Source organism: Haliotis asinina, chromosome 6 (assembly GCF_037392515.1).
Source record: "Haliotis asinina isolate JCU_RB_2024 chromosome 6, JCU_Hal_asi_v2, whole genome shotgun sequence".
In the NCBI taxonomy this organism is placed as follows: domain Eukaryota; kingdom Metazoa; phylum Mollusca; class Gastropoda; order Lepetellida; family Haliotidae; genus Haliotis; species Haliotis asinina.
Genome location: NC_090285.1, coordinates 60,557,305 through 60,582,981, shown reverse-complemented (window position 1 = coordinate 60,582,981; position 25,677 = coordinate 60,557,305). Strand labels below are relative to the sequence as shown.

The window sequence follows — 25,677 nt, the reverse complement described above, 5'->3', positions numbered from 1 at the left end:
CTCAATTTGATCCTATTTCTCTGTTTTTAACCTCGATATTCAATCATGTTACATGAAAATATGATGTCTACAGGCACGTAGCAAGCCATTTGTTTCACTCCGGAAGATTGCAAAGCTTCATATTTAGGTAATTTTGAGTTTTGGTTCAGCTGTGATAGCAAATATCATACGTAAATTTTGGTAGCTATGGTAGCTACAATGGTTTATTATTTATGATAATAAAAACACACAGTTGATTTATTTGAATTCGTAAACAATAAACGATGAAAACACACACTAGATCGTGTATGTGTGTGAAATAGGATCCACACTGGCAATCTTTACAATGTATAAATGTTGCTGTTATGTTAGAAATTTACTATGAGTATAAGCAGATCGTGTGTTCTTTTATTAATTTAATAGTTTTTTTACCATTTCTACCACTGGCAGATGATTAATCTTCAAAGTGTTTCATTTGTTTTCATAATACATTTGTAATGAAGTAAAAATGACTTCACCTCAGTTGATCTGTCTATAATTAAACTATCAGTTGCACATACGGACTGCGCAGCAGAGGTCACCAACCAGTCACGAATTCTGGGATATCATCCGGGTACTCACTGGAGAAAAACAATAACAAAAGTTTACACCAGTCCACGGAAATTGCTCCGCATCAGTGCCCCTTTAAGTTTGCCACAAAAGAAAATAAATCCCTTCCGCTCTGTGAATCCCTTTTCGAATTCCAAGCTCACCATTGTGTTGTACAGATGCAAGTCAAAGATGTGCCACAATTGAATACCATGCACCAGACTGATGACACTGAGGACTGACAGAAGACCCCTCCCCAAGAAATCGTCACATAAGTTACAACAAAACAAAAGTAGGCATTGACACCATGGATGAAATGCTGCACGGATACACATGCAAGCAGAAGACCTGGCGGTGACCTGATGTGTTCTGAAAATTTAATACTATGTGGCAGATTACGATACCCTTGAAGGTCCTGGTTAGAATATTTCCCTCAGCCTTGGTGACTAAACTTGGTTGACACATGCATGCCATCGGTTCCCAATGGCGCAGATCGATGCTCATGACAGACGATGCTCATCTTATAACAAAATCATACACTGAAGCCACCAGTAACTGAACATTGTTAGATGTGACATTGCATTTCCATGAACGCAAACTTACTTTTTACATCCGTCCATATATAGATGGTTAAAAACAAAGACGGAATTATTTTCTTTCTGGTCTTCATTATCTTCAATATCGCAAAGCGTTTGCACACAAAGACTACAGACGTATAGGACAGTCCTGGTGCTATTCTGAAGGTCTTGAGGTCGTAAATTTGGTAATTGTGTGGTTGTGTGAAGAACCCTACCTCTGCAAAATTCTTACAATTCTAAATCTTAGAAGGGAGTGAATCAATTTCGAATGCGTGTAAGAAAACTTTCAAAAGGTTAAATTTATCCTCAAAAGATTATACTTTTCGTGACTTGTGTACCCACATATTAACATTCGATTTTAGTCTTAAAAGGTAAACATTTCCAGCTCAAATATTATACCCGATTTAATATACCCCAAGGCTATGATATCAGACCATTATTGTAGTCTCCCACTCTTACTGAGAATCTACGTCTATTAAATTGATCAGAGGCCATATATTCATTCGAACTCGCCGTTCGCTGCTATGTCAACAGCTGGTGAAAATATATTTCCCTTATACAATGTTATATCTCGTCCAACACGTTCTTATGCTATGTCCGTTCAGTGCAGAATAATTTGATACCAGAAAAGATCAGTTTTAAATAATTACGTCTGACCACCAGGGGGCGCAGTGAAAGGTCAAGGTTACGGGTCACTAGTTGTCTGCGAGAGTCGTTTCCAAGAGCAGTTAACGGTATGTTGACAGGAATACTGTTAATTTGTCATTTGTGTCATTTGTGTCATATGTCTTGAGAATGATTGAATACATAAATGGGATAAACGCATTGAATGAATTACAACATGGAGCCGGCGTATTTACTGCCCAAGGTGCGCGCGACTCAACTGCATAAACAGTGTTCACCGAAAGGATCGCATTCTGATTCTCTGGGTTGTTACGCTCCTGAACACGATCTCCAGTCTATGGAATAATCCATTCGATTATACACGTCTGAGTACTCAACCCATCACAACAGGAGATCAACTGTTTGTCAGCTGAATTTACTAGCAATAAATTAATTGAATCTAACTGTTTATTAACTGTCATTAGTGTGAATGAAATCAATAATATTGACAGCGACATGGGTGGGTGACCCTGTCGGGAGAGCCGTCAAGTTCATTAAAAAGAAACAAAAACACGAGGAAAAAAACTCCAATAATTTCTACGTAGCGCATGCTTCTATACCATAAATATGGTAACATAAATCCCTATTAGTTTCATGACAAGTGTGCATATTTTCCACAGTGAATTCCATGTATACTATACTATACTTTCATTAAATAGTGAAGCCTTCATTCATAAAGGCATTTAGAATTTTCGAGAACATGACACCTTTCTTTAATGGGTAACAGCTTCAAATGTGCATGTTCCTTATGTAGTATAAGATGAAAATGACTCTGAAATTGTGTAACAAAGCATAATAGAAGTCATCAACAAAATGTGTCATCAGTGTAGTAAACTGTGCATTTTGAAAAGCTGTTTATTGATTTTGGTCAGTGTACCAGCATAGACATTGGTAAATTTGCAGAGTAGTGCTCAGTCAGCAAATTCAAACCCAGTCATTGTTTGTAATTTTATCTCCAAGTGTAATGATAACAAAACTACTACTCAAGAATAAATTATGGATTTGTCAGAGCAAGTTATTGCTGTGCAATATTTGTAATGCTGGTTAAGTGTGCTTCTAATGTAACATATTGCACATTGGTCAGTATGTACTCACAAATCTTTAGTACTGAACAGTATTTATTACATTAAGTAAGCCTTGGCACATCTGTGGCACCTTTGCACCTGACTGCACACACTGTGTACGTTCATATAGCGGATACTATTATGCAATAATAGTTGCAATCTGGATAATGACTGGATATGTGTGTCACCATTAAGCTGTCGGATAGACTACATTTTGTGGGATTCTGGGTGAGTTAGGCTGATATATGAACCAACACTTCGCTAACAATAACCTCATATGAAGTAGGTTGGTTGTAGCATTCAGGTGACACAATCTTTGTCAGAAATCAGCTCTTATTCCACTGAAAATTACTTACGTTCAACCAAAGTTGAAAGGGGCACTGATGCGGAGTGAATAATGTTTCTCGCCAACGGTCTAATTACAAAACCAAACTGCAAATTGGTCAGCTCCCTCGACTCTGATGTACAAAGGGTTTCTTCACCTAAACAGTCAGGAGGCCGGATTCCCATTATATGCCATTATTTAAAAATATCCATGGTATTCCTTGTCTGATTGTAACAAAATATCCCAGCAGTGTAGTTTTTTTCGGATGCTTGGATGGTATAGTGACTGATCCAATTTAATCCTATTTCTGTATTTAATCATGTTATGTGAAAATATGACGTCTACAGGCACGTAGCAAGCCATTTATTTCTGTCCGAAAGATTGCAAAGCATTATATTTAGTTAGTTTTGAATGTTGGTTCAGCTGTGATAGCAAATATCATACGTAAATTTTGGTAGCTATGGTAGCTACCCTGGTTTATTATTTATGATAATAAAAACACACAGTTGATTTATTTGAATTTGTAAACTAAAAACGATGACTTTGCCTTTGGTAGAGAAATCTGAAAATTTTCTTTCGTAAAAAAACCCAAACTTATTACACCTATTTACCCAAGAACACAGCAAATGCCAGTATGTATTCCTTATGTAACGAAGTTCCATTGGTATCCTCAAAAGAGTTTTGGCCTATAAGTGTTTTCAAGCTGCATGCGACACAGAGATTACATCTTCCTTGCTGTAACTTGCGTTTGATGGTGTAAAAATACACGTGTTATTTGTTATAATTCTCTGGATGGACAGTTAATGAATTTATAACAGGTATAATTAGTGGTAACACCACTTGGGTTACTCAACAAAGTTTTCCATTTGGCATTTCTCCTGTCTGGAGTAAATACTCAACATTATAAATGAAGGTCTGTGGTGGCAAATGTATTGTATGTTATGTAATATGTGCATGTAAGTGATGCAAGATGGTTTATCAGCTGAGTTACAAAAACAAACATCGATCAAAGGATTAACCGATAACACACTGATTGATTAGTTACTTTTATCTTCTAGCGGATTTGTCAAAAGGCAGTGTGTGTAGATGACGACACCCTGTCGTAAAGAGCGAGTGTAAAAACAACATCCTACCTTCAAAGAATTAACCACCCTTGCGTTGATTGATTGATTGCTCATTACTGGTTAACTGAATTACTTAGAATGGTGGACATCATACAATTAGTTGCCAGGTGTGCTATCTTTGGTGACCAATGAGAGGTTTATCAGGTTTTCACCAATGTGAAAGACGTGAAATGGTGTGTTACTTTTTCACAAACTAGACAGTTGTAAGACACACGACACAGAGCAGGATTATTTACCAGTTGCAGATGAATGGAATACGATTTCATTTATGTGGATATTGATGGATTCATTCCTGAACAAGGTAGTAGCCTGACATTGTTGCTATAAAATTAGTCTGTTTTACATTCATTATTTGCATGTTTTAATTTATTTGTTGCAGCATTCAGCAGAATCTATATGACAGAAAACACACTCCAGGTCGTGTATGTGTGTGAAATAGGATCCATATTGGCAATCTATACAATGTATTAATGTTGCTGTCATGTCAGAAATTTACTATAAGTATAAGCAGACTGTGTGTTCTTTTATAAGTTTTCAAAATCATACAAATATTACAATGAACTAATTAGGGTTATGAGACAAAATATAGAGACTTACATTGGCTTCGTTATTTTTCCTTCCTAATAGTTTTTCACTATTTCTACCACTGGCAGATGATTTATCTTCAAAGTGTTTCATTTGTTTTCATAAAACATTTGTAATTAAGTAAAAATGGCTTCACCTTAGTGGATCTGTCTATAATTAAACTATCAATTGCGCATACGGACTCCGTATCAGAATTCGCGAACCAGTCACGAATTCTGGGATATCATCCGGGTACTCAAGGGAGAAAAATAGTAACAAAAGTTTACACCAGTCCACGGAAATTGCTCCGCATCAGTGCCCCTTTAAAGGGACTTTGAGGCAAGAGTGTTTTTCTCTCTGTATTATATTTTCGTAGTGTCAGTGTACGATGACTGAACCAAGAGATGTTTGATATTACCGTCAAAATGATGTGTTTCAGGGAACAAACTTCAGATGTCTTCATTTTTTGTTTTGTACAAAGGATTGCTAAATGATTTTAGGTGGAGAGTTAGTTAGTGGGACAGGTAAGAGTGATAATTTACTATGGCCTCAATCACTTTTATTCAACAATTTATGTTAGCTTTCTGAATTTCACATTATACATGATATATAAATTAGTATTTGGGTCTCATTCTTGTAATGCATGAATTTGACTTTATTTGCATATTCATTTAAATCTGTTTATCTCTGTCACACTTTTATGATGTATCAGTTATAATATGATGCAGCTCGAGGTATGCTTTCATTCATTCAGTGGGATTGAAAACACAACATACTCGTTCAGATGTGTACTAGGAAGAGATACAGATGGAATGTGACTTAGTGAATGTTTTTATGTGTCTGTCTTCATCAGCTGCTTAGGTAAGACAGATGAGGTAGGAGAATCGCTTCCTGGTAGAATGATGTGGAGGCTTACTGTAACTAGGTTAGATGCTAGTCAGTACACTATAGCATTCAATATTGATAAGTGTGAACAGCACTGGACATTGTCCTGGAGACACACAACTGATTAGTATATTGATTTCAGCTGAATATTCCATGACATTAGTGTAGTAGGAGGGATGCGTCACACAACTGATTAGTGTTTCAGTTCAGCTTTTAGTTTTAAATGCCATACGATCCATATATCATACAGGTGTGTTATACAATTGTGTCACAGTCATTGCACTTACATCAAGGGAATCTATTACATTACATTTCCATTAATTAATTTTACCCCTCAAAGAGTTGAAAAGACCCCAGTTCCCAGTGATTTGCCGGAAAAATGTCCTATGATTATCAAAACATGTCAAGTTATGACTTTACAGGCATTTAAAGCCTTATAAAAATACCATGCAATGACAGTAGGTGTTAATCAGTCTCTGCCGTGAAGCAGCTTTCCCAGTGCAGTGATGTAACTAAGAGATATTTTCTTCTGATGCTTGACCAACCTTATTTGTATTCATTTGTATTCAGCTTCTGTGTTATGTATGTAGTTCCTTAACATTGTTTCCTGGGCTTTGAAAAGTCCCTATGAACATGATGAAGGTCGTAAATTTTATGACTGATAACCCTTATACATAATCTTTGACAGATGGAATGTGTTCCATCTAATTAGTGCATTGAAGTAAGCTGAATCTACCCTGACAGGTAGCGTGGGATGAGGGGGGATATACACCGGAAGGAAGGCATTCTTCATGTGGACTCTCATTGATTGACAAAATACCCAACTGACAGTCAATTGTGTCTCCGCTTGCACTGTATTAGCTTCAAGTGAAAAGGGATTCACATGGCTCTATCAGTTTTTTAGTCCAAGGGATTCATTAATAGCAACAGATTTGTGAGGTCCATAAAATGAACATGGGGAGTTTCTAGCTGTCATTGTGCATTTCAGTGCATGAACCTTTGTCTTGTTATAGGATGTATTGCCTCCTCAAAGTCAGATGGGAATAAGATATTGTCCTTGGAAGTCACAATATATCGGTCAAGGTCAGTGAGCTGTTAGGCCAAATGATTTGTTTTTTGTTTCATATCTTATTTAGGAACATTCCCCCTATAGTGATCCAGGCTGGAGTGTACAGAATGAACTATGCAACCTTATCAAAATGCACAGCGTAATGGATATTCCTGTCAGACTGACATTGACATTGTTGATAATGGGTAGTCGTGTTTGGTTTGAATTTTGTTGGGAATACATATTATTGTTTTGTCTGGTCCAGAATTTATTATTCAATGTATCCTGCCACATTGCTTAATGTAGCATTTATTAAGTCAAACCTAAACCAAAATGCAGTATTCCAGCTGTGTAAGAAAGTCTTTTAAATAGTCAACACATGACCGTCATTCAAACAAGGCATTCATATCATGGTCAGTGTCCTGTGGTGTTGTGTATTTGAGACACATACCAAGTTGAAAAGTGACTGAGATCAAGCAATTAGGCTAGTCATTCATTCAGCCATGAATTCAGGCTTGCAACATGACACCATTCCTAAATACTCACCTCATTCCATGACCTACAAGAAAACTCGTACCCCTCTTGTACACCATCATTGCCAAGAATTGTGACAAACCAATCAAAGTACTTGTAGAAAAACGCATTTCGAAACATGAAAATGGCGGAACTGTTAAACTTTGAAACTTCACTAAGGGAATACGACCGTATATGTTTAGCCCACAGGATGTAACATACTAGTATTCTAAGAGTCATGTTTAGAAATTCAGAGTTATCTTTCCTTGGTAATAGTACTAGAGTATTTTCTTCTTTATGCCCACTTGCGCTTAGACAAGGCCCAGCCGTAGACATGGCCATGGGTAGGGTATGAAACGTCATACTGCTTGCTGGGATGACGCGAGTAGTTACGAATGACATGACACGTCATCGCATCCCAGTTGTGTGGATTGATGCTCATGTTGTTGATCACGGGATTGTTTCTTCCAGACAAATTCTCTTTAGAATACCGCAACCTATGGACCATGACATAAGCATGTTGAGTGACAAGGTAATGTTTTTATGTCACCAGCAAGCAATCATCTGGCTTTGTGTTTCACTTTCTCTGTAGGTTACATACTAAAATGTATAGAAAGCCACTGTGTTCTTCAGCTCATAGACTTTCTCACTGTTGAATGTCAGCGTGTAGAGATCTGTGTTCATTTAAGTTGAACTCACAAGCATTTTTCAACATCAAGAAGTAAAGTTACATAGACCATGCTTCAACACATCAACCCAGAAATGACAATAAAGCTCCCGCAGCATGCTGTGGACCCAGATCTTCACACTGTTGGGAAATGAACATGGCACACCATGTTTTTATATCAGCTAAGTCAAATTGTGACATTTACCCTAAGTTATGTTGCTGCTATCATATCTCTGGACTTAATCTCTAAATCTCTTGCACTGAAGTTTTGACATGTGAATAGGTCAGGGTGCATTATGTTATTGTCTGTCATAAGAGGCTTATAGTAAATTAGGTCAGGTGATTATGCGTCATCAGGGCATTGGACCATTTGAGCAGAACTGATTTGACCAACCCAGATTTGGTTATTTGAAGACATTTGGAATATTACCAGCTGATTACTAGACTATTATTAATTGCTACAGCTTTATTATCATCTATACTGGCTTATTAGCAAACAGTTACTGCAATATTTTTGTGGTATTTACAGAATTACTCTGCTATATGTTAAATTACTGAAACAGAATTAATTATGATACTTTATTAGCTCTTCACCAATGTGTCCAGCCGATCATGCTTTTGTATAGCATGGTGAAAGGGAATTATTTCAGTATAAATATATGTTTTCTCAAAACTAACTGTACCAGTTATCGCCATTCTGAATTTCTCATGCCATTCGTGAAATAATACATATGTTTATATCACAGAGTAACCTCGAATAATTGATTGTATCTGAAAATAGGATTTACCTAATGAGAATGTTGTGCTTGAATATCCCTGTAAAACCTGACACGATATTCACTTGCTGTATTGTGTACATGTGTGATAAATCAGTTCAGTGTCGTTTTAATTTGAGATTTAACAGAGTTTGAGTCTACTGTAAATTTTTTTTGTGCATGAAATTTTTCTTTTTCTTCCATTAGATCTGAATGAAAAATTTGATCAACTAGATATAAAATGCAAGGCCAAGTTGTAAAGTTTTTGCAGGCCATAAATTGGTAGTACCATATTGATAAAATCACTGACTTGGCAAGCATGATCAATTATGTAATAGTTACCCTATTAAATATCCTTGTCTTACTGTGTGTAAGCACATCATGTAGTAAATGTTTCTGAAAATATGAACTGACAGTGATGCTTAATATGGAGTCTAAAAATAAATTAATCTTTTATGCCGCCCTCAGCAATATTCCAGCTATATAACGATGGTCTGTAAATAATCGAGTCTGGACCAAACAATTCAGTGCTGAAAAACATGAGCATCGATCTGCGCAATTGGGAACTGATAACGTGTCAACCAAGTCAGTGTGCCTGACCACCTGATCCCGTTAGTTGGCTCTTTTGACAAACATGGGTTAGAGAAGGCCAATATTCTAAACCAGACCATCACAGGTTCTGGAACGTTTAGGGTATGTTGAGTACCTACAATGAAATTATAACTGTAACAACCTGGACCTTTACAGGTAGATGACAAAAGACTTAAAAAAGGGAAGGAATTGAAAAGAACTTGTTTTATAAAGGTTTAGTCTTAATACCTTAATGGGGATAATACTAATTCATTTTAGTGTTTATGACTTACTGTTTAATAATACGGTGAATTTTTTATTTTATTCAATGTGTCAGATGTGTTTAGTTGTTGATAGATTTTCATGGCTTGAAGAAAGTAATAGAAAATATACTGGACAAAATAAGTTAAGGATATTGGTATTTTTATGACTGATAATTTAATGGTGAATAAATACATCATTATTCATAATTTCAAAATTTACATATATCCCTAACTATTTTTGTCAAGTATATGTTGCATGTAGAAGAATGTCATCTTGAGAAAAATATTCTATATAGCGTTGATGAAAACCAGTCCTCATTCTATATGTTTTTGGGCTGAATTATTGAAGACTGAAGTGATTATGAGAAGCCACAATGCTGAAATGAATGAATTTTTCTGGTGAGAGTAAACTGATGAACAATGATTGTACACATTGTAACTATAAAATACATGGGTGCTGTCATATGGGATCTGTCAGGCAGAATGTCCTAGTCAGCAAACTTAGTTTTTATCTCTGTGTTAAGGCTATAAGTCTTTGGTGACATGCAGATGACAGATGTTATTGCTCAGCTATGTAGTGTTAATGCAGGTGTCAGTAGACCCTGATTTATGGCAACATGATGCCTGAATGAATCTGTGTCATGGTGTTCCTTTGCAGGCTTGTCTGTTGACTGCTAGAAATATTATTTGAGCTGTTAGCAGTGTTAGGACATAATGTGAATATGTGTTGGCTACAGCACCACAAACTTAACGTGCATGAACTACTTTCAACATGGAATGATCTGGATAATTAATTTCTGTTGCAAGTACAGAAGAAATTGCAAATATTTATTATGCAGCTCCCCCTAGAGTAGGGCCAACACAACAGGGACTTGATGACATGCTATAGTAAGTGACTAGTTTCACCACCCAATCTGTATAGTCACCTGATAAGCATTTCTTACACACCTGAGTGCGAGGAACAGCTTGTGAGAAAACTGGTATCACACTATATGGGAGATCGATTTCTAATCCTGTGACTGGGTACTCCATGGTGATGACCCTAACCTAGGGTCAGGTTATGACTGACTACTTTCCTGACTAAATTTCATTGATTACATTACTTGTGCTTCAATCGAACAAAAAACTGTTGCTCCTGCCCAAAACCTTTGCACGTACCTGTTATTTTTTACTCTGGGACATAAACAGGTATTCAGATCAATACAATGAAACACAATGAGAATGAACATAACAAGAATCTGTTTATTTCAGTCATGAATTCAAAATTGCTCAAACAGTCAGTGATACTAGTGTATATTATGTGAAAATCACTGTTTGAGATTCATTTCAAATAGTCAAAATGTACAACTTTTACTGGATTTTTTCAGTTGATCAAACCACATCAATGCTCAACCAGATATACAAGTATAGTGAGTCACTATACATCAAGAAGGTTTGACAATATTTTTGTTTGTTCATGGTTTAATTGTTAACATCATCATGTCATTACAAATAATTAATATTATAATGGCAAATATGTTGATGTATGATGACTCAGTATATTTGTACATTCAGTGTTTAAGCATGCATGAGGTTTGATAAACAGAAATACATGAAATGTCAGCAACAGGTTAAACCAGTAATAAGATAAAAACATGAATTAAATACTTTATTTTATGAGAACATAAATGCCAAAGAATAGCATGGTTTGCCTGTCAAATTACATCAAATAGATTTATTTATATAAATGTAGGTAAGGAGTAATCGGCTGGTAATAAAGACTGACCTAAGAATGTTGGATCTTTGTGTAAGCCAAACATGTGAACAGTGACTGGATGATGTTTAGCACTGCCATAAGTGTGATAAACAGCATTATCACTTGACTACAACGCCCTCAGTACCCACTGAATTTGGTTTATTTGCTGAATTATTCAAGTGATGCATTTTAAGCATGACTTGACACAATGATGTGGCAATTTTCTAATTAAAAACTGCAGTCATTATGCATCAAAGAAATGCATTCTATGCAATAATTGTGAAGTTATTGTAATTCAAATTTCATGACTGATATATCTACGTACCTATTAGTTTACAGGTTCATGCCAGATGGTACTGTTGTATTGCACTGTAAGCTGCATGTTAAGCTTGTCAACAAGATATCTCAAGAACTATTCTCTGGATTTTCTTCATATTCAGCACCAAGCTTTATATAGGGAAGGTTAATTTTCAAGGAACTTTTTAAGTTGAGTCCCATCCGGGATTCGAACCCACACTCTCAGAGTCGGCGCCCCTAATCGCCACCATACAAAGTCAGCCGCCTAACCTGCTCAGCCACCACGACTTAATGGGACTCAACTAAAAAATGCACTAGAATTTGTACTTTACTAAGAAAACATATAACATATGTTATATTTGACCACTTTCTATATGGCATTGTGTTATCATGTTTTTTAGGAGTTTCATACACTGGCCAAGGTCTATGTGACTATTCATAATATTTTTGTGTTTGAACAACTACAGTGCAAGATATCAAGAGAGTTTGAGAGTAATGTTTTTGTTGACATTTTACTTCATCTTAAACTACCATCTTCACTTTCATTTTGATAATATGTACACATGAACATTAATTAAGCACCACCTATTTTCATCCTATAAGATTGTGTTATTCATGATATGGAAACCAAACACATGGTTATGATTTCGTTAACAGAACCACCTAGTGTCAAGCCATCAACTACCAACACTGCTGCTACTTTCGGCTGTAATTTATTGGGGGCACGACAAACATTACCAATAATCACGTCCAAAACTAGGGTCAAACAGACAATGTCTGTAGCCCAAAGTTCACAAAGTTCTCAAAAAACGTTCACTGTTCTAGCCTAAGCCAACAGTAATGGTGACATCAGTATTTGGTGTATCCTCCCTTTGCTCTGACAACTGCTGCAACCCTCCTCCTCATGCTGGAAATCAAATGCCGAATATGCATCATTGGAATTCTCTGCCATTCGTCATGAAGAGCCTGGTGTAATTCCTGTAGATTTTGAACAGATGGATCCCTTACTTGAACTTGTTGCCCCAGATGGTCCCATGAGTGCTCAATTGGGTTGAGAACAGGGCTTCTTACAGGCCAAGGTAATCTGTCAACTGTGTTGTTCTGCAAGAATGCAATAACAGCTCCGGAACAATGGGGCCTAGCATTATTGTCCATAAATACTGTCCGACTGGCGAGACGTTGGTTGTCAAAATGCGGGACAACAGCAGCTTCCAGTACTTCCTGTTGGTATCTCTGACCATTGAGTGTCCCATGAATTGTGATGAGATTCAGTTACAGTCATAGGAGATACACCTCCACACCATTACAGAGCCATCCACTGTTGATAAGCCTCATTACTCCTTCCCCAAACTTGCCAACAGCCATCAGTAGCACGAAGAAGAAAACAGCTTTCGTCGGACCAATGGATCCTGTGCCTTGTCCTCAGATTGTGGTTTTGCTGTTGACTACATCACGCCAAACGTTGAGATTTATGTCTATCAGTGAGTAAGGGATGTCTGATTGTACGACATGCATGGAATCCAGACCGGAACCTCCTTCAGATGGTGCTGGTTGAGAGACGAACACCCACAAACCAGCTTCATGCATGCCAGTAATCTGCCATCTGGTATTTTCAGAAAGCCTGTGTCTTAGCATGTCCAAAAAATTTCAGTGCTGTTTACTTATTGATGCATCAATGAGAAAGCGATGAGAATACTTCATTTCACCTTTTTATACCTCTCAGTCACTTGTACCATAACAGAACTTTAGCATGAAAAGCATCATGTGAATTTCGTGTGTGTTTAGATAAAACAGGTTGACATCTCTGTTCTAATCCCTTTTTGTTACAATAAACAATTATTTTAGGTGGTGCTTAGTTAATGCTCATGTGTATAGTTTGATTTGATAATATGCTGCGGGGGATTATGTTACGATGCTTCTGGTATTATCAACACACTTTGTACAGGGGCATTGCAGCTGCTTGTATATGATGTTAAAAAAGGAAATAATTTAATCTTGACCAGATAAACCAATAATGCATGTCTTCAGTGTGCCATGACCAATCAGTATGGTTAGAGCAGTCTTGTGGCTAAGAAAAGCATATTTTAAATGGTTTCAGATTTGTATTTCGGTGTGTAGCTGTTCACTGCGAGATGACTGTCTGCAAGTAAACAAGACTACAGAGTGTATTGATTATTTTTAGTAAACTTTGGGTCATGTTGACCTGACATCAGCCAGGGACAAGTCGCATCCATGTCTCCTCATTTTAGGACTGTAGGTACATGAAGTAGTTGCAGAAGGCAGTTGTTCATGACTGGTGATCTTGATGCTTCATCTTTGTGCAAAGTGGTGTGTGACAATATCAGTGGAAGAGAGGAGATCATTTCAGGAAAATTATAAACTGATCTAAACCCTGGTTCTGCATTCTCAGTTCTAGACATCTACTTGATAACTTCCATTGTCAAGATCAAGACTGAGATGAAATCACATCGATCACTGGGTATGTTAAAGAATGATTGCTTCCTGAAGTGCTATGTCATCTGGTGAACATCTGTTACACTTGTCCTCCAATGAATTGAGCAGTCTCTGATGGCTGATTACCTGTCACCTGATGATGCACTGTTAAGTAATTTATACAGTAGACACTTGTTGCTGGAGGCTCGGGTTACCAGTCACAGAAAGCTTGTGTGTGTGTGTGGCTAGGTGACTGGCTGTATATGCACATCATGGTTAGTCCACAAGTGGAGTGGATAATTGTTTGAGTAACTTAAGGTTCAGTTACATCATGCCATCATTTCAGTATTATCATGGCAGTAGTTCAACCAACTTGGTAGTATGTCACTTATATTATGGTAGTATTTCAGTTGTATTACAATAGTAATTCAGTTGTATTACGGTAGTAATTCAGTTGTATTATAGTTGTATTGCAGTAATCTTTCAGTTCTATTACGGTAGTATTTCAGTTGTATTAGAGTAGTATTTCAGTTGTATTTCAGTTGTATTACAGTAGAATTTCAGTTGTATTACAGTAGTATTTCAGTTGTATTAGGGTAGTATTTTAGTTGTATTATAGTTGTATTGCAGTAATATTTCAGTTCTGTTATGGTAGAATTTCAGTTGTATTACAGTAGTATTTCAGTTGTATTAGGGTAGTATTTTAGTTGTATTATGGTTGTAGTATGGTAGTATTTCATTTGAATTTCGGAGGTATTTCAGTTGTATTATGGTTGTATTGCAGATATATTACGGTAGTATTTCAGTTGTATGATGATAGTATTTCATTTATATTATAGTAGTATTCGTGTTGCATTAGTGTAGTATTTCAGTTGGATTGTGGCAGTATTTAGGTTGTATGATAGAAATATTTCGGTTTTAACATTTCAGTATTTCATTCCCATCATGGCAGTATTTCAAATATATGTTGGCCATACATCAGTAATATTACAGCAGTATTTAGGTTATATGATCTAGCTGTATCATTTCTATAATTACAGTATTTCAGTTTACTATTTAGATACATCATATTTGTATTACAGTTTTATCACAGCTGTTTCCACAGCTGTTTCATTTCCATCATGACAGTATTTCAGATATATCATGGCACTATTTCAGGTATATCATGTTAGCATTACCGTTTCATCACAGCAGTGTTTCATTTTCTTCATGACATTATTTCAAAATCAAGTTTAACATGGCAGTGTATCAGTTATATTGCAGCAGTAATTCAGTTATATCATGGCACTATTCATTTCTGTAATGCCAGTTTTTCATTTATATCTTGTGTCTGATTAATTTTGGAGGAAAGACCATAGAGATACATAGAGATTAATACACTCACAAGTGTGTCATATTGTTTTTACGAAATGAGTGTCAGAAAAAAAACATATACACACAAGTTTTGTAAAAACAGTATGACACACTCGCGAGTGTGTTAATTTCCTTATTATCCATTTGTATCTAACTTTTTATTTTTAAGCAACTCCATGTAGAACGAAATCAGCTGTTGTCGCTTGATTTAAAGGTCAAGGTAGCGTAAGAATCAGTAATACGGCACTATGGACGTAAACTCCCTGTGTAATGCTACTAAGAAAAGAGCATGACATATTGAATAGCTACTCTTGCACAAAGACAAAAAATACAAACACATTTTGAATTGAAATTTAATCTTTATCAACTTAAGTAACTGTAAGAATTGTATAACTGGAAACATTGTTAATGGGAAAGTTATTTGTCATCTGAAGAGTCATTGAGAGGAGAGCGAGCAACATTGCGACGGTTTGTAATGGCTTGGTCTTACTCACTGCTTGTTATGACTTGTCAATTTTGATGTGGAATGTCCCCCCTATATTGGACTTCCGAAGATAATGTGAACATCACAAGACAAGGCTTTGCTTGTGTTTTTGCACGACATGCAATGGGATGTTAGATTTATTTCGGACAAACTGCCAATGACAGAAAAATTGAAGACGTGTGATGCGAGCATGGAAACATGGCAGGCTGGTTTATGATCAAAGACAACAGATTTCCCACTTCGCCAGTGTTGTCCATCAGAAAGGCATGAATCATTGTTCACACTCTGCACATTTTTATGTCCAGACACTTGCATGATTTGCGTTGGAGCTACGTTATTGTCTTGCAACTTCTGAATCAAATGTTTGCAGGCACTGTGATTAGTTAGCCATTTGTTGCCAGTGATGTATGCTCCATTGGTCGTTATCAAGCCGAGTCTATTTTTACCTTAGCTTGAAATCTCATATCAATAAACACAGTGCGTGAAAAATTGTTTGTTTGTAACGTTTTGTTCTTGATAGCATTTTATTGGTTTATTCTCGTAGCGAGACTGAACATTTGTAGTAAATTTGTAGTAAAAAGTTATGAATGAAAATAGTAGTTCCAAATTCCAATGGGGTCATGGAAGTCATGGTTGGATGACTGACCAATGAAATTTGTTTTAGGGTTTATTACACATGTGCAACATATGATTTTTATTTACTCAGTTATGTTTCACTGTATGGATAATAAAGGTCATTATTACCCTCAAGATAAATTTGTCAAATTCTGATAGCCACAGCATATGAAACCATGTAGGTGGATTTGACAGGGTGAATGAACCATACACCCTGTCAAATCTGTCATGTGACACACTACACTGGCTGCAAAAATGAACTTCACCTTTGATGGCATGTTGCTGCCAAGCAGCTGATCGCTTCAAAATTTTAGAGTTGATGTATACAATTGTGAGTATGAACAGTCATAAAAGTGTTGCCATAATTTCTTATTGCAGGTATCACTAAATGTATCTAAAAACTGAATGTTTCTATATTTCATTTGTTGTTTAACAGAACCTCAAATTTGATCATTTTTATTGTAAACTAAGCCATCCTGAGCTATCTTCCTTTGTGACCGTTCAGGAAATATTGAGGCGAAACATTTTGCATCTCATGTTGAATGTTGTTGTTTAAAGGTATCCTAAATTAAAAGATCTTAAGGGTAATAATAGATTCACCAGACAGTGTTTTGACAGAGTGTACGTGACGGAATGCCTCAGGAAATATGGATTGTACAAGGATCTGAGAATCCTGTACACCCTTTCTACACACTGTATAACTCGTATTGTCGGATTCCCAAGAGTATTTTGCGGACCAAAAAGGACCAAACAGGGATTCTAAACATATATTCATTATTCCTGAACCACAGCATCTCTGTACAGCAAGCAACATCATGTCAGTCACACCCAATGTCAGTTAACACTGCTTCTGTCACACCCTCTGAAAAGTCATATGGGATGAAAAATGGATGTTTTAATATAGCCTATATGTTAGCATGTTTGTATACTGCATGTGTGTGTTTAGACTAATATATATCATGTGAACAATATATATGTTCTCTGGCTATCTGTGACTTCCAGGTATCATCTTGAGTGAGTGAGTGGGGAGTTGAACTTGGGCGTTCAGTGTGACAAATGAACACTTTAAGTTTAACCACTTGGCTACCTCACCATTCCACTTCATCAGTGTACGGTAGGCCTGCACTGAGTGAGTGAGAGTGATTAGCACATGCAACATTATCTCAACTTCCACAGCAATGTTGTCTGTCCTTTGGTTAAAAACTGGTCACATGCTGTAGGTATATTTTTCTGTGTTAAACTGGACCACTGATTTATTTAGTAACAACATATTGTCAAGAGTTATCTCCCTTGTTTACATTTTCTGTGAACAAACACTAGATGATGCAGTTTGGTATTGCAATGTTCCCCTTGCAGTCAGTATGCTCCAGAAGCCCATGCCATCAATAAGCAAGAGTTGCAGTCTATCCACAGTGTAAAAAAATCACTCAATCTGTGCCAGTGGGGCCACACTGTTTTGTTGAGGTGTCACTTTGGTGCAGCTCAAATTATGGCCGTCATCTCTGATCACAAGACTTTATACATATTGTCTCTCTCTGTTTATGAGTGAGTTGACAATTCAGAAAAAGAAAGTATGGCACAAGCCATAAACTAGCACAAATTCACCTTCTCTTCTCCCATCTTCTTCTTGCCCTGTTTTCATGCTAGTGAGCCAAAACGTGTCGCTTTCTTTCACGGTCCTGGAGTCTGCCATGACACTTCCAAGCGGTGATCATGACCGACACGTTGACTTCCACCTGAGAGAGGTCAGCGACAGATATGCTGTAACTTCTAGGTCATAAATGCCACTTCGGTAGCAGTGTACCATAAACAATCCACACATTCATTATAGCTGTGTCCATGTGTTTACCTGCTGTAGAATATCGACATGTCTACACTGTAACCCGTTGCTTGGTCTAATGTGAGTGTCGTCTTTGAGGCTTGTGCATTCCAGTACATATCATGCTGTCATGATGCTAACCTAACCTCAAGTAACCCCAAGTTGATGAAAGTTACATGTTAACAGAGTAGCAATTGCTTATGTTGTTATGTGTTGAGAGTTTCCTTTAGTATACAAAAGTTTGACAGTGAGTGACATTGTGGATTTCCAACATTTGATTGCACTGTTTCTAAGGTAGAATGTCTGCATGAGGTGATGTGACGATTCAAATGTATTTAAGAAATCACAGTTTCAGCTACCATTTAGCCTAATTTTTATAAATACTTTATTGCAGTCTAGAACTGTTGTACGGTACTAGACTGAACCTTTTGTGCTGAATGCAGTGTTATGAACCAAAACATTATGTGTTCACTAGCAGAAAGGTATACAGACATAATGGGCTGTCATTTAGATTCTTTCATTCTTCCAGCCCAGATTTAAAGCATTTAGTGAGGGTGCTCATCGAGATAAATTTGTTACCATGTGTTCACATGTTTGATTTGGAGATGTATCATGTGTCCAAGCTAAATATCTTGAACTTCATTATTGTTTGATATTTAACTCGGACACTTGATAAATCAAACTCTCGAAGGCTTGGTAACTTATAATGTTCAGCTTGAGTTGTTCAGTTTGGAATGTTGACCTCCCTGCTCAATCCTTCCTCTGTGGTAAGAACACCCCAGCCTCTGGTATAGGGTATCGTGATAGACTTACTCTTGGTCTCTGAATATAGATATTTTTGATTGTAACAATTAAAAGTGAAAGGGAACCCCACTAAGACCAGAGATTCAGACATCAACCTGAGGAAATCTAGACTTTAAATGCTTTACCACTGCAGAGAGGGCTAGGCAGTAGGGAAATAATGTGGTTCAGGGACTGTGAGATAGGCTAGGTATCATGTGTACAGCGCAGCCTCAGACAGTGCAGAGACCTCATTGTATTATCTCTGTTGTGTCTGAATTCAGTGGGTCAGCTCTGGCATAATCTTGATCTTTTACATCTCCACATATGCAATCAGTAATGTTATCTTATAGGTACAGCATCTGTTGAATCCTGTAGCCCACCTTCATAGCCAAGAGATAATTTTGACCTCATTGTAGCAGCTTTAAGGAAGAAGAATCTTATCAGTTGTATGTAGAATGCCTGTTTTGGGAGGGACCTTCTCAATCCCTTATGTATACCCTGACCTTTGAACATTGTTGTCCACACATGCTGAGTAGCACTGCTCCAAGTAGGTAGTCCTCATCAGCTGATTGTTCCCAGATAAGTATTGACTATACCATTTCTAGCTACTGAGTTGACAGATGGAATCACACTGAACCTGAGTGAGCAGCTGATCAGGTAGTTGTGGGCTGTAGTAGCAACTGACCTGGACTTACTGTGGGACAGAGCAGAGTTTGTGTTTGAGAGGTATTGATCAGGAGCTGGTGAGTTGGTGATCTACTGTTTGTTGTAATTCTTACAAGACTCTTAATAAACATGGATACAAATTTCAGTTGTCTAGCTCTTGATACAAATGTATAAAAGCTGAAATTAAAATATCTGTTCTGTTACATGTATGCAGCATTATCAGTGAGGCTGAGTATATAGCTTAATGCAAGATCAGTTTTGATGTATGATAGGCATTTAGAGGTTGGTACAGTAATACAAGTAGTTGATATGGATGCTCAACTTCTTTATCATTTTCACACAGCGTTTCTGAGCTAATACTTGCCTCCTTAAGGACATCAGGTGAATGAAGGGGTAAATATTAGCCCAGAAATGTTATGTGTAAATAATAAAGAACTTGCACATCCATATCAAGATGAGTTTTGATGATTAAGTGTAGACTACAGAATTCTGTTTGTTGCATGATGGGTGCATGACGTTGAGGGGAAGATTCAGCTTGACCCATCGAGTCAATAGAGAAAGCGCTGACACAGGTCAGCTGAATGTCAAGAGCTGTATTCAGGGTGTTTCCCAGTATCATCACTGACTACCAGATAAACATGATGCTCCCTATAAGTGTGTGAGGTGAAGAATACCAGATGTAGGTGAGGATGGAAGGAGTGATTTATATGCAGTCAGGATGGATGTGGTATGTTTACCAGTGTAGGAATGTTAGGCATGAATAGAACCCAGTTTTTCAATCAGGAAAATTTCTTAATATAAAACTTTTGGGGGAAACAGTTGTTATATTAATGCAGTGTTTTCAAATGTCAAATATGAGAGTATTTGAAAACTCTGTGCAGGGTTACATAATTTTCAACGCATAAATGATGACAATTACATCAACACTCCCTTTCAAGATATGACTAAGTGACTTGACAGGCTTCAGAAAATATGCAAATATTGTCTTTCACCTTAAATGTGACACACAGATGCTATTCATAGATAACACTCAAACATGATGCATCTATCATCCACTTGCTTACCTTGCGACACTGTGCTAAGTTTTGATGTGCAAGTAACTTCTCCACAACCACCTCAGCGGGGGATCACACTGAGTCATAGGCTGTTAATTTCTACCCCAAACTGCAGCAGACATCAGGCTACTTCCCTAAACAACTAACCAATACCCAATGCATGCCATTATCTAAAGTTAAAACCTATCCAGGCTTTACAGTGGTGATAATTTCTTCATAATAACTATTATAATAGGACAAACACAGGGGAAGACACTTAAACACATACAATATTACTGAATTATATGTTGAAACATGATGTGAAATATCTCTGAAACAAACAAAAGACAACACATTCTACAAAATTGCTTTACTGTGATTGGCCAGATAATAGTACTAAGTTTGGAACTCCTCATACATATATATTTTCTAACAAAGGACAAGTTGACACATCGTTATAGCCCAAGTTTCATACTGCACTGATGTGAGTAAACTGACTCTGGGTCAGTGGTTGTTTATAATACAGGGATGATTTGCAACCTTACTTTCACTGTTTACTGACTGCATAGGATTACATAAGGTTGAACTAACATATGATCATAACAGTGCCAGACAGTGGAGCCAGTCGTGTCAGGAGTCGATACATTTGGTTACAATAGGAATTTGATGCGTTTCAAGGTTATTGACAGTGTTGAGTGTTTGTTATGGATACCTGGCCATATAGATCGTTGCACATCTATTATGTCAGGTAAGTGATATTTTTTAGAAATACTGAAACTGTGAAGAATGTGTTTTGTCCCTTGGACAAGGTAGGTGTCAGAACTTCAGTTAAATATCAGTGCAAGCTCTGATAGTGTTGGAGCTGTGTACAATGTGTTTTTTTCTCATTTACACAGATAAGTGTCAGTACTTTAAGTTAAATATCTGAGTGCAAGCTCTAATAATGTTAGAGCTGTGTACAATTTTTTTTTCTCATTTACATACATAGGTATCAGTACTTCAGTTAAATGTCAGTGCAAGCTCTGATAGTACTGGAGCTATGTGAAATGTGTTTTGTTCCATGGACGCAGATAAGTGCCAGTACTTCAGTTTCATGTCAGTGCAAGATGTTAGAGACTTAACTGAAACTGGCATGTCTTTGTTACATGTACACAGGCAGGTATGTGCATCTTATGGACATGTGGAGCACATTGATGTGTTCATGCTGAGAGCTCCACAGTAGGGAATAGTGATTTGGGAATGCTTTTATGTAGACAGCATCAAAGGATTCCATTAAGCTAAATTGTCAAGCGTGAGCAAATTAATCCATGCCCTGCAAAGATACATATTGCAGAGGTATGCATTCTTATGTGTTTACAGCAGTTAACAGATGATGTACACTTGGAGTGTGCTGGTTTTGTAAATTTGATCAAAGACATATGTATATTCACCTGAATATAGGTCTTCGGTAAGAAATACAGATTTACAGTGTGCCTACAAGCATTTTATTTTTGATTTTCACAGAAGACATGTGAGCCAGAAATAGAGGTATATTTGTGTGTAGTTGTGCATTTCATACACTCACAATAATGTGATTCTATTTCAGACAAAAATTCCTAGAAACCAAGTGTACCAGGTAGCAAAGAATCACTGTTCTACCAGCAACTTGATCTGACGAGGAACTTGAATGGATTCAAAGTTTAGGTGAGTGCTTATGAAGGGTAAAATATATCCCCTGTAAAAGTATTCCTGCTGGGGAATATATAGTAATCATAATTCACTTTTATAGCCTGTTTTAGCAGAAGAAGACTTTTTAGCTTACCTTCCCTATGTCATTTTGTGAGTATGTCTTAACAGTCATAGGTAATGTGCATTAGTCATTGCTGTCGAATGAATTATGTGTCACCAACTGTAAATGGGGTCATTTGTGTAAATATTGAATGATCAGTTATAATTCTTAAGGAAGTCATTGTGTAAAGGTTCACAACAGATATCAATTTGATAAAACCGTATTTGAGTTCTGTATGTGTAATGATGGCACCTGTGACATTTTATGAAAATCTGTTTGATCTCTTAAAAGACACGATGCAGTTAAAATACAGGTTTAGAGTAAAAAATCTATTCTGTTTGTATTCTAATGGAACACTCCACTTCCGTCCTCTTCATTTCCAGCCTTGTCCCAAAGGTGATAAATGGCAGTATTGCGGGTATAGTAGGTGTGACATGTGTGTTCCCCATCGACCTTGTCAAGACTCGCCTGCAGAACCAGCAACCTGGGCCTAATGGACAGCTGCTCTATAAAAACCTGTAAGTCACACTATCATGTAATCCAAACTCTAGGATCAGTCATTGATGTAACCTGTACATATCATGTTGCATTAATATAACCTGTAAATGGCGCATGTTGCATGGATGTAGCCTTGTACGTATAACATTTTGAAAAAATGAACATGTAGTCGCCACCACTGTTGGAGCCTGAAAATGTAGCTTCCACCACTGTTGGAGCCTGAACATGTAGCTTCCATCACTGTTGGATCCTGAATATGTAGCCTCCACTTCTGTTGGAGCCTGAACACAAAGCTTCCACCACTGTTGGAGCCTAAACATGTAGCTTCCACCACTGTTGGAGTCTGAACATGTAGCCTCCACCACTGTTGGAGTCTGAACATGTAGCCTCCACCACTGTTGGAGCCTGAACATGTAGCTTCCACCACTGTTGGAGCCTGAACATGTAGCCTCCACCACTGTTGGAGTCTGAATATATAGCCTCCACTTCTGTTGGAGCCTGAACATGTAGCCTCCACCACTGTTGGAGCCTGAACATATAGCCTCCACCACTGTTGGAGTCTGAACATGTAGCTTCCACCACTGTTGGAGCCTGAACACTTCCACCACTGTTGGAGCCTGAACACAAAGCTTCCACCACTGTTGGAGCCTGAACATAAAGCTTCCACCACTGTTGGAGCCTGAACATGTAGCCTCCACCACTGTTGGAGTCTGAACATGTAGCTTCCACCACTGTTGGAGTATGAACATGTAGCCTCCACCACGGTTGGAGCCTGAACATGTAGCTTCCACCACTGTTGGAGTCTGAATATGTAGCCTCCACCACTGTTGGAGCCTGAACATGTAGCTTCCACCACTGTTGGAGTCTGAATATGTAGCCTCCACCACTGTTGGAGCCTGAACATGAAGCTTCTACCACTGTTGGAGCCTGAACATGCAGCCTCCACCACTGTTGGAACCTGAACATAAAGCTAATCCACCACTGTTGGAGTCTGAACATGTAGCCTCCACCACTGTTGGAGCCTGGACATGTAGCTTCCACCACTGTTGGAGCCCGAACATTTAGCCTTCACCACTGTAAAGCCTGAATATGTAGCCTTCACCTGTGAGCCATATAAAAAAAGAACTACTCTTGTACCCTCCCATGAAACATAATAAGGCCTGTATTGATTTGATTGATATGGACACCTGTCTGTTTCTCCCACTGCATCTGTGAGTGTACATTCGTGGTTAGTCATTTTGATCAGAAGTAGCATCTGGTTGGCATCATTCAAACATGCCCACAGTGATAGGACATTGGACATATTGTCACAGTGGTAGAAATCTGATCAGACTGATTGGGTACAACAATTATTTGCTAATATGATGAAAATAATAACCGTGAACTAATACAGAGTGCTTTTCTCATTATTTGGTATGTTGTTGACGTATATTAATCAATTACTGCTAAAGCGACTGGGTAAGATAAGTATGTCAAGCATATCAAAATAGTTGTTCTATTTATGAAAAGTTAACAAATGTTGTCTTTTTTGGTAACCTTGTACTAGCATGAGATTGTTTGAAAATATTTGTGTTTTTGATGTACTTATGTATGTCAAAGAAAACAATCACTAGTTCAGGTTCATTAGTTAAAATGAAGAATGAAGAATTTTTTTTTCATGGAACATTTTGGTGTTAGTCTAATGGTGGGGTGGACTTCGTTTCCAGAACAGAACTTCAAAACCGTTCAATATTTTTCCACAAAACTTAGTAGATATATCAATCAGAACCTGAAGTGGTGCCTTTTGCTATTTCCAGGTTTTTGTGATGTATTATTTTCTCTGTTTCCATGGAAACGTTTTAGACTTACTCTCAAACGTGAGAGGTGTGTTCCGTTTCCAGAGCAGAACTCAAAAACTTCTTAATATGTGTCAGTAAAACTTGGTAGATATGTGTTGCAGACCCCAAAGTGGTGCCTGTTTGGTATTTACAGGTTTTTATGATGTATTATTTTCTCTTTTCCATGAACACGTTGCTGACTTTGTTTCGGAGCACAACTCGAAAACCATTTCATATCTTTCACAAGATCTTGGCAGATATATGAGACAGATCTTGAAATGATGACTTTTTCTGATTACAGATATATGGCATTTATATTTTTTTCATGAATTCCATGGAAACAATTCTGACTTGGTCTAAAAACACAATAAGTAACTGTCAGATGATTTGTCTTTTCAAATATGTTGGGGCCGGGGGGATATGTCATCTTCTTATGACTCTTGTTGCTATTTTCAGGTTTTTGTGATTTCTTATTTTCTTGGTTTCCATGGAAATGTTTTGGACTTTGTCTCAAAATGGAGGTATACTCTTCATTTCCGGAGCACAACTCGAAAACTATTTAATATCGTTCAGCAAAACGTGGCAGATATTTGAGACAGACCACAAGGTGGTGCCTTTTGCTATTTACAAAGTTTTGGCTTTTTTATTTTTCCCGGTTTCTATGGAAACAATTCTGACTTAGTCTCAAAATGGAGGGATAAGCTTCGTTTCCGGAGTACAACTCGAAAAGCATTTCATATCTTTCAACAGATCTTGGCAGATGTATGAGACTGATCATGAAGTGGTGCC

The 25,677-nt window shown here is 37.3% G+C and overlaps 1 protein-coding gene across 6 annotated transcripts in view; it reads left to right on the top strand.

Annotated features, from left to right (window-relative positions):
* The first annotated feature begins 1,713 nt into the window (after window positions 1–1,713).
* The window catches only part of LOC137286181 (mitochondrial glutamate carrier 1-like), a 38,243-nt gene continuing 14,279 nt past the window's right edge, over window positions 1,714–25,677 (top strand). For 2 of the 6 annotated variants that reach the window (XR_010956984.1, XM_067817879.1), the window contains exons 1-3: window positions 1,714–1,879; window positions 22,391–22,488; window positions 22,957–23,091. Coding sequence is in view for 5 of the 6 variants with exons in the window: in XM_067817879.1 (XP_067673980.1) it covers window positions 22,472–22,488; window positions 22,957–23,091 (152 nt within the window). In the remaining variant the exon portion in view is untranslated. Of the gene's footprint in view, window positions 1,880–5,365; window positions 5,410–13,813; window positions 14,098–19,778; window positions 19,849–21,323; window positions 21,554–22,390; window positions 22,489–22,956; window positions 23,092–25,677 lie in introns of those variants that run through there. The other 4 variants (XM_067817883.1, XM_067817880.1, XM_067817882.1 and 1 more) reach the window with 4 other exon arrangements.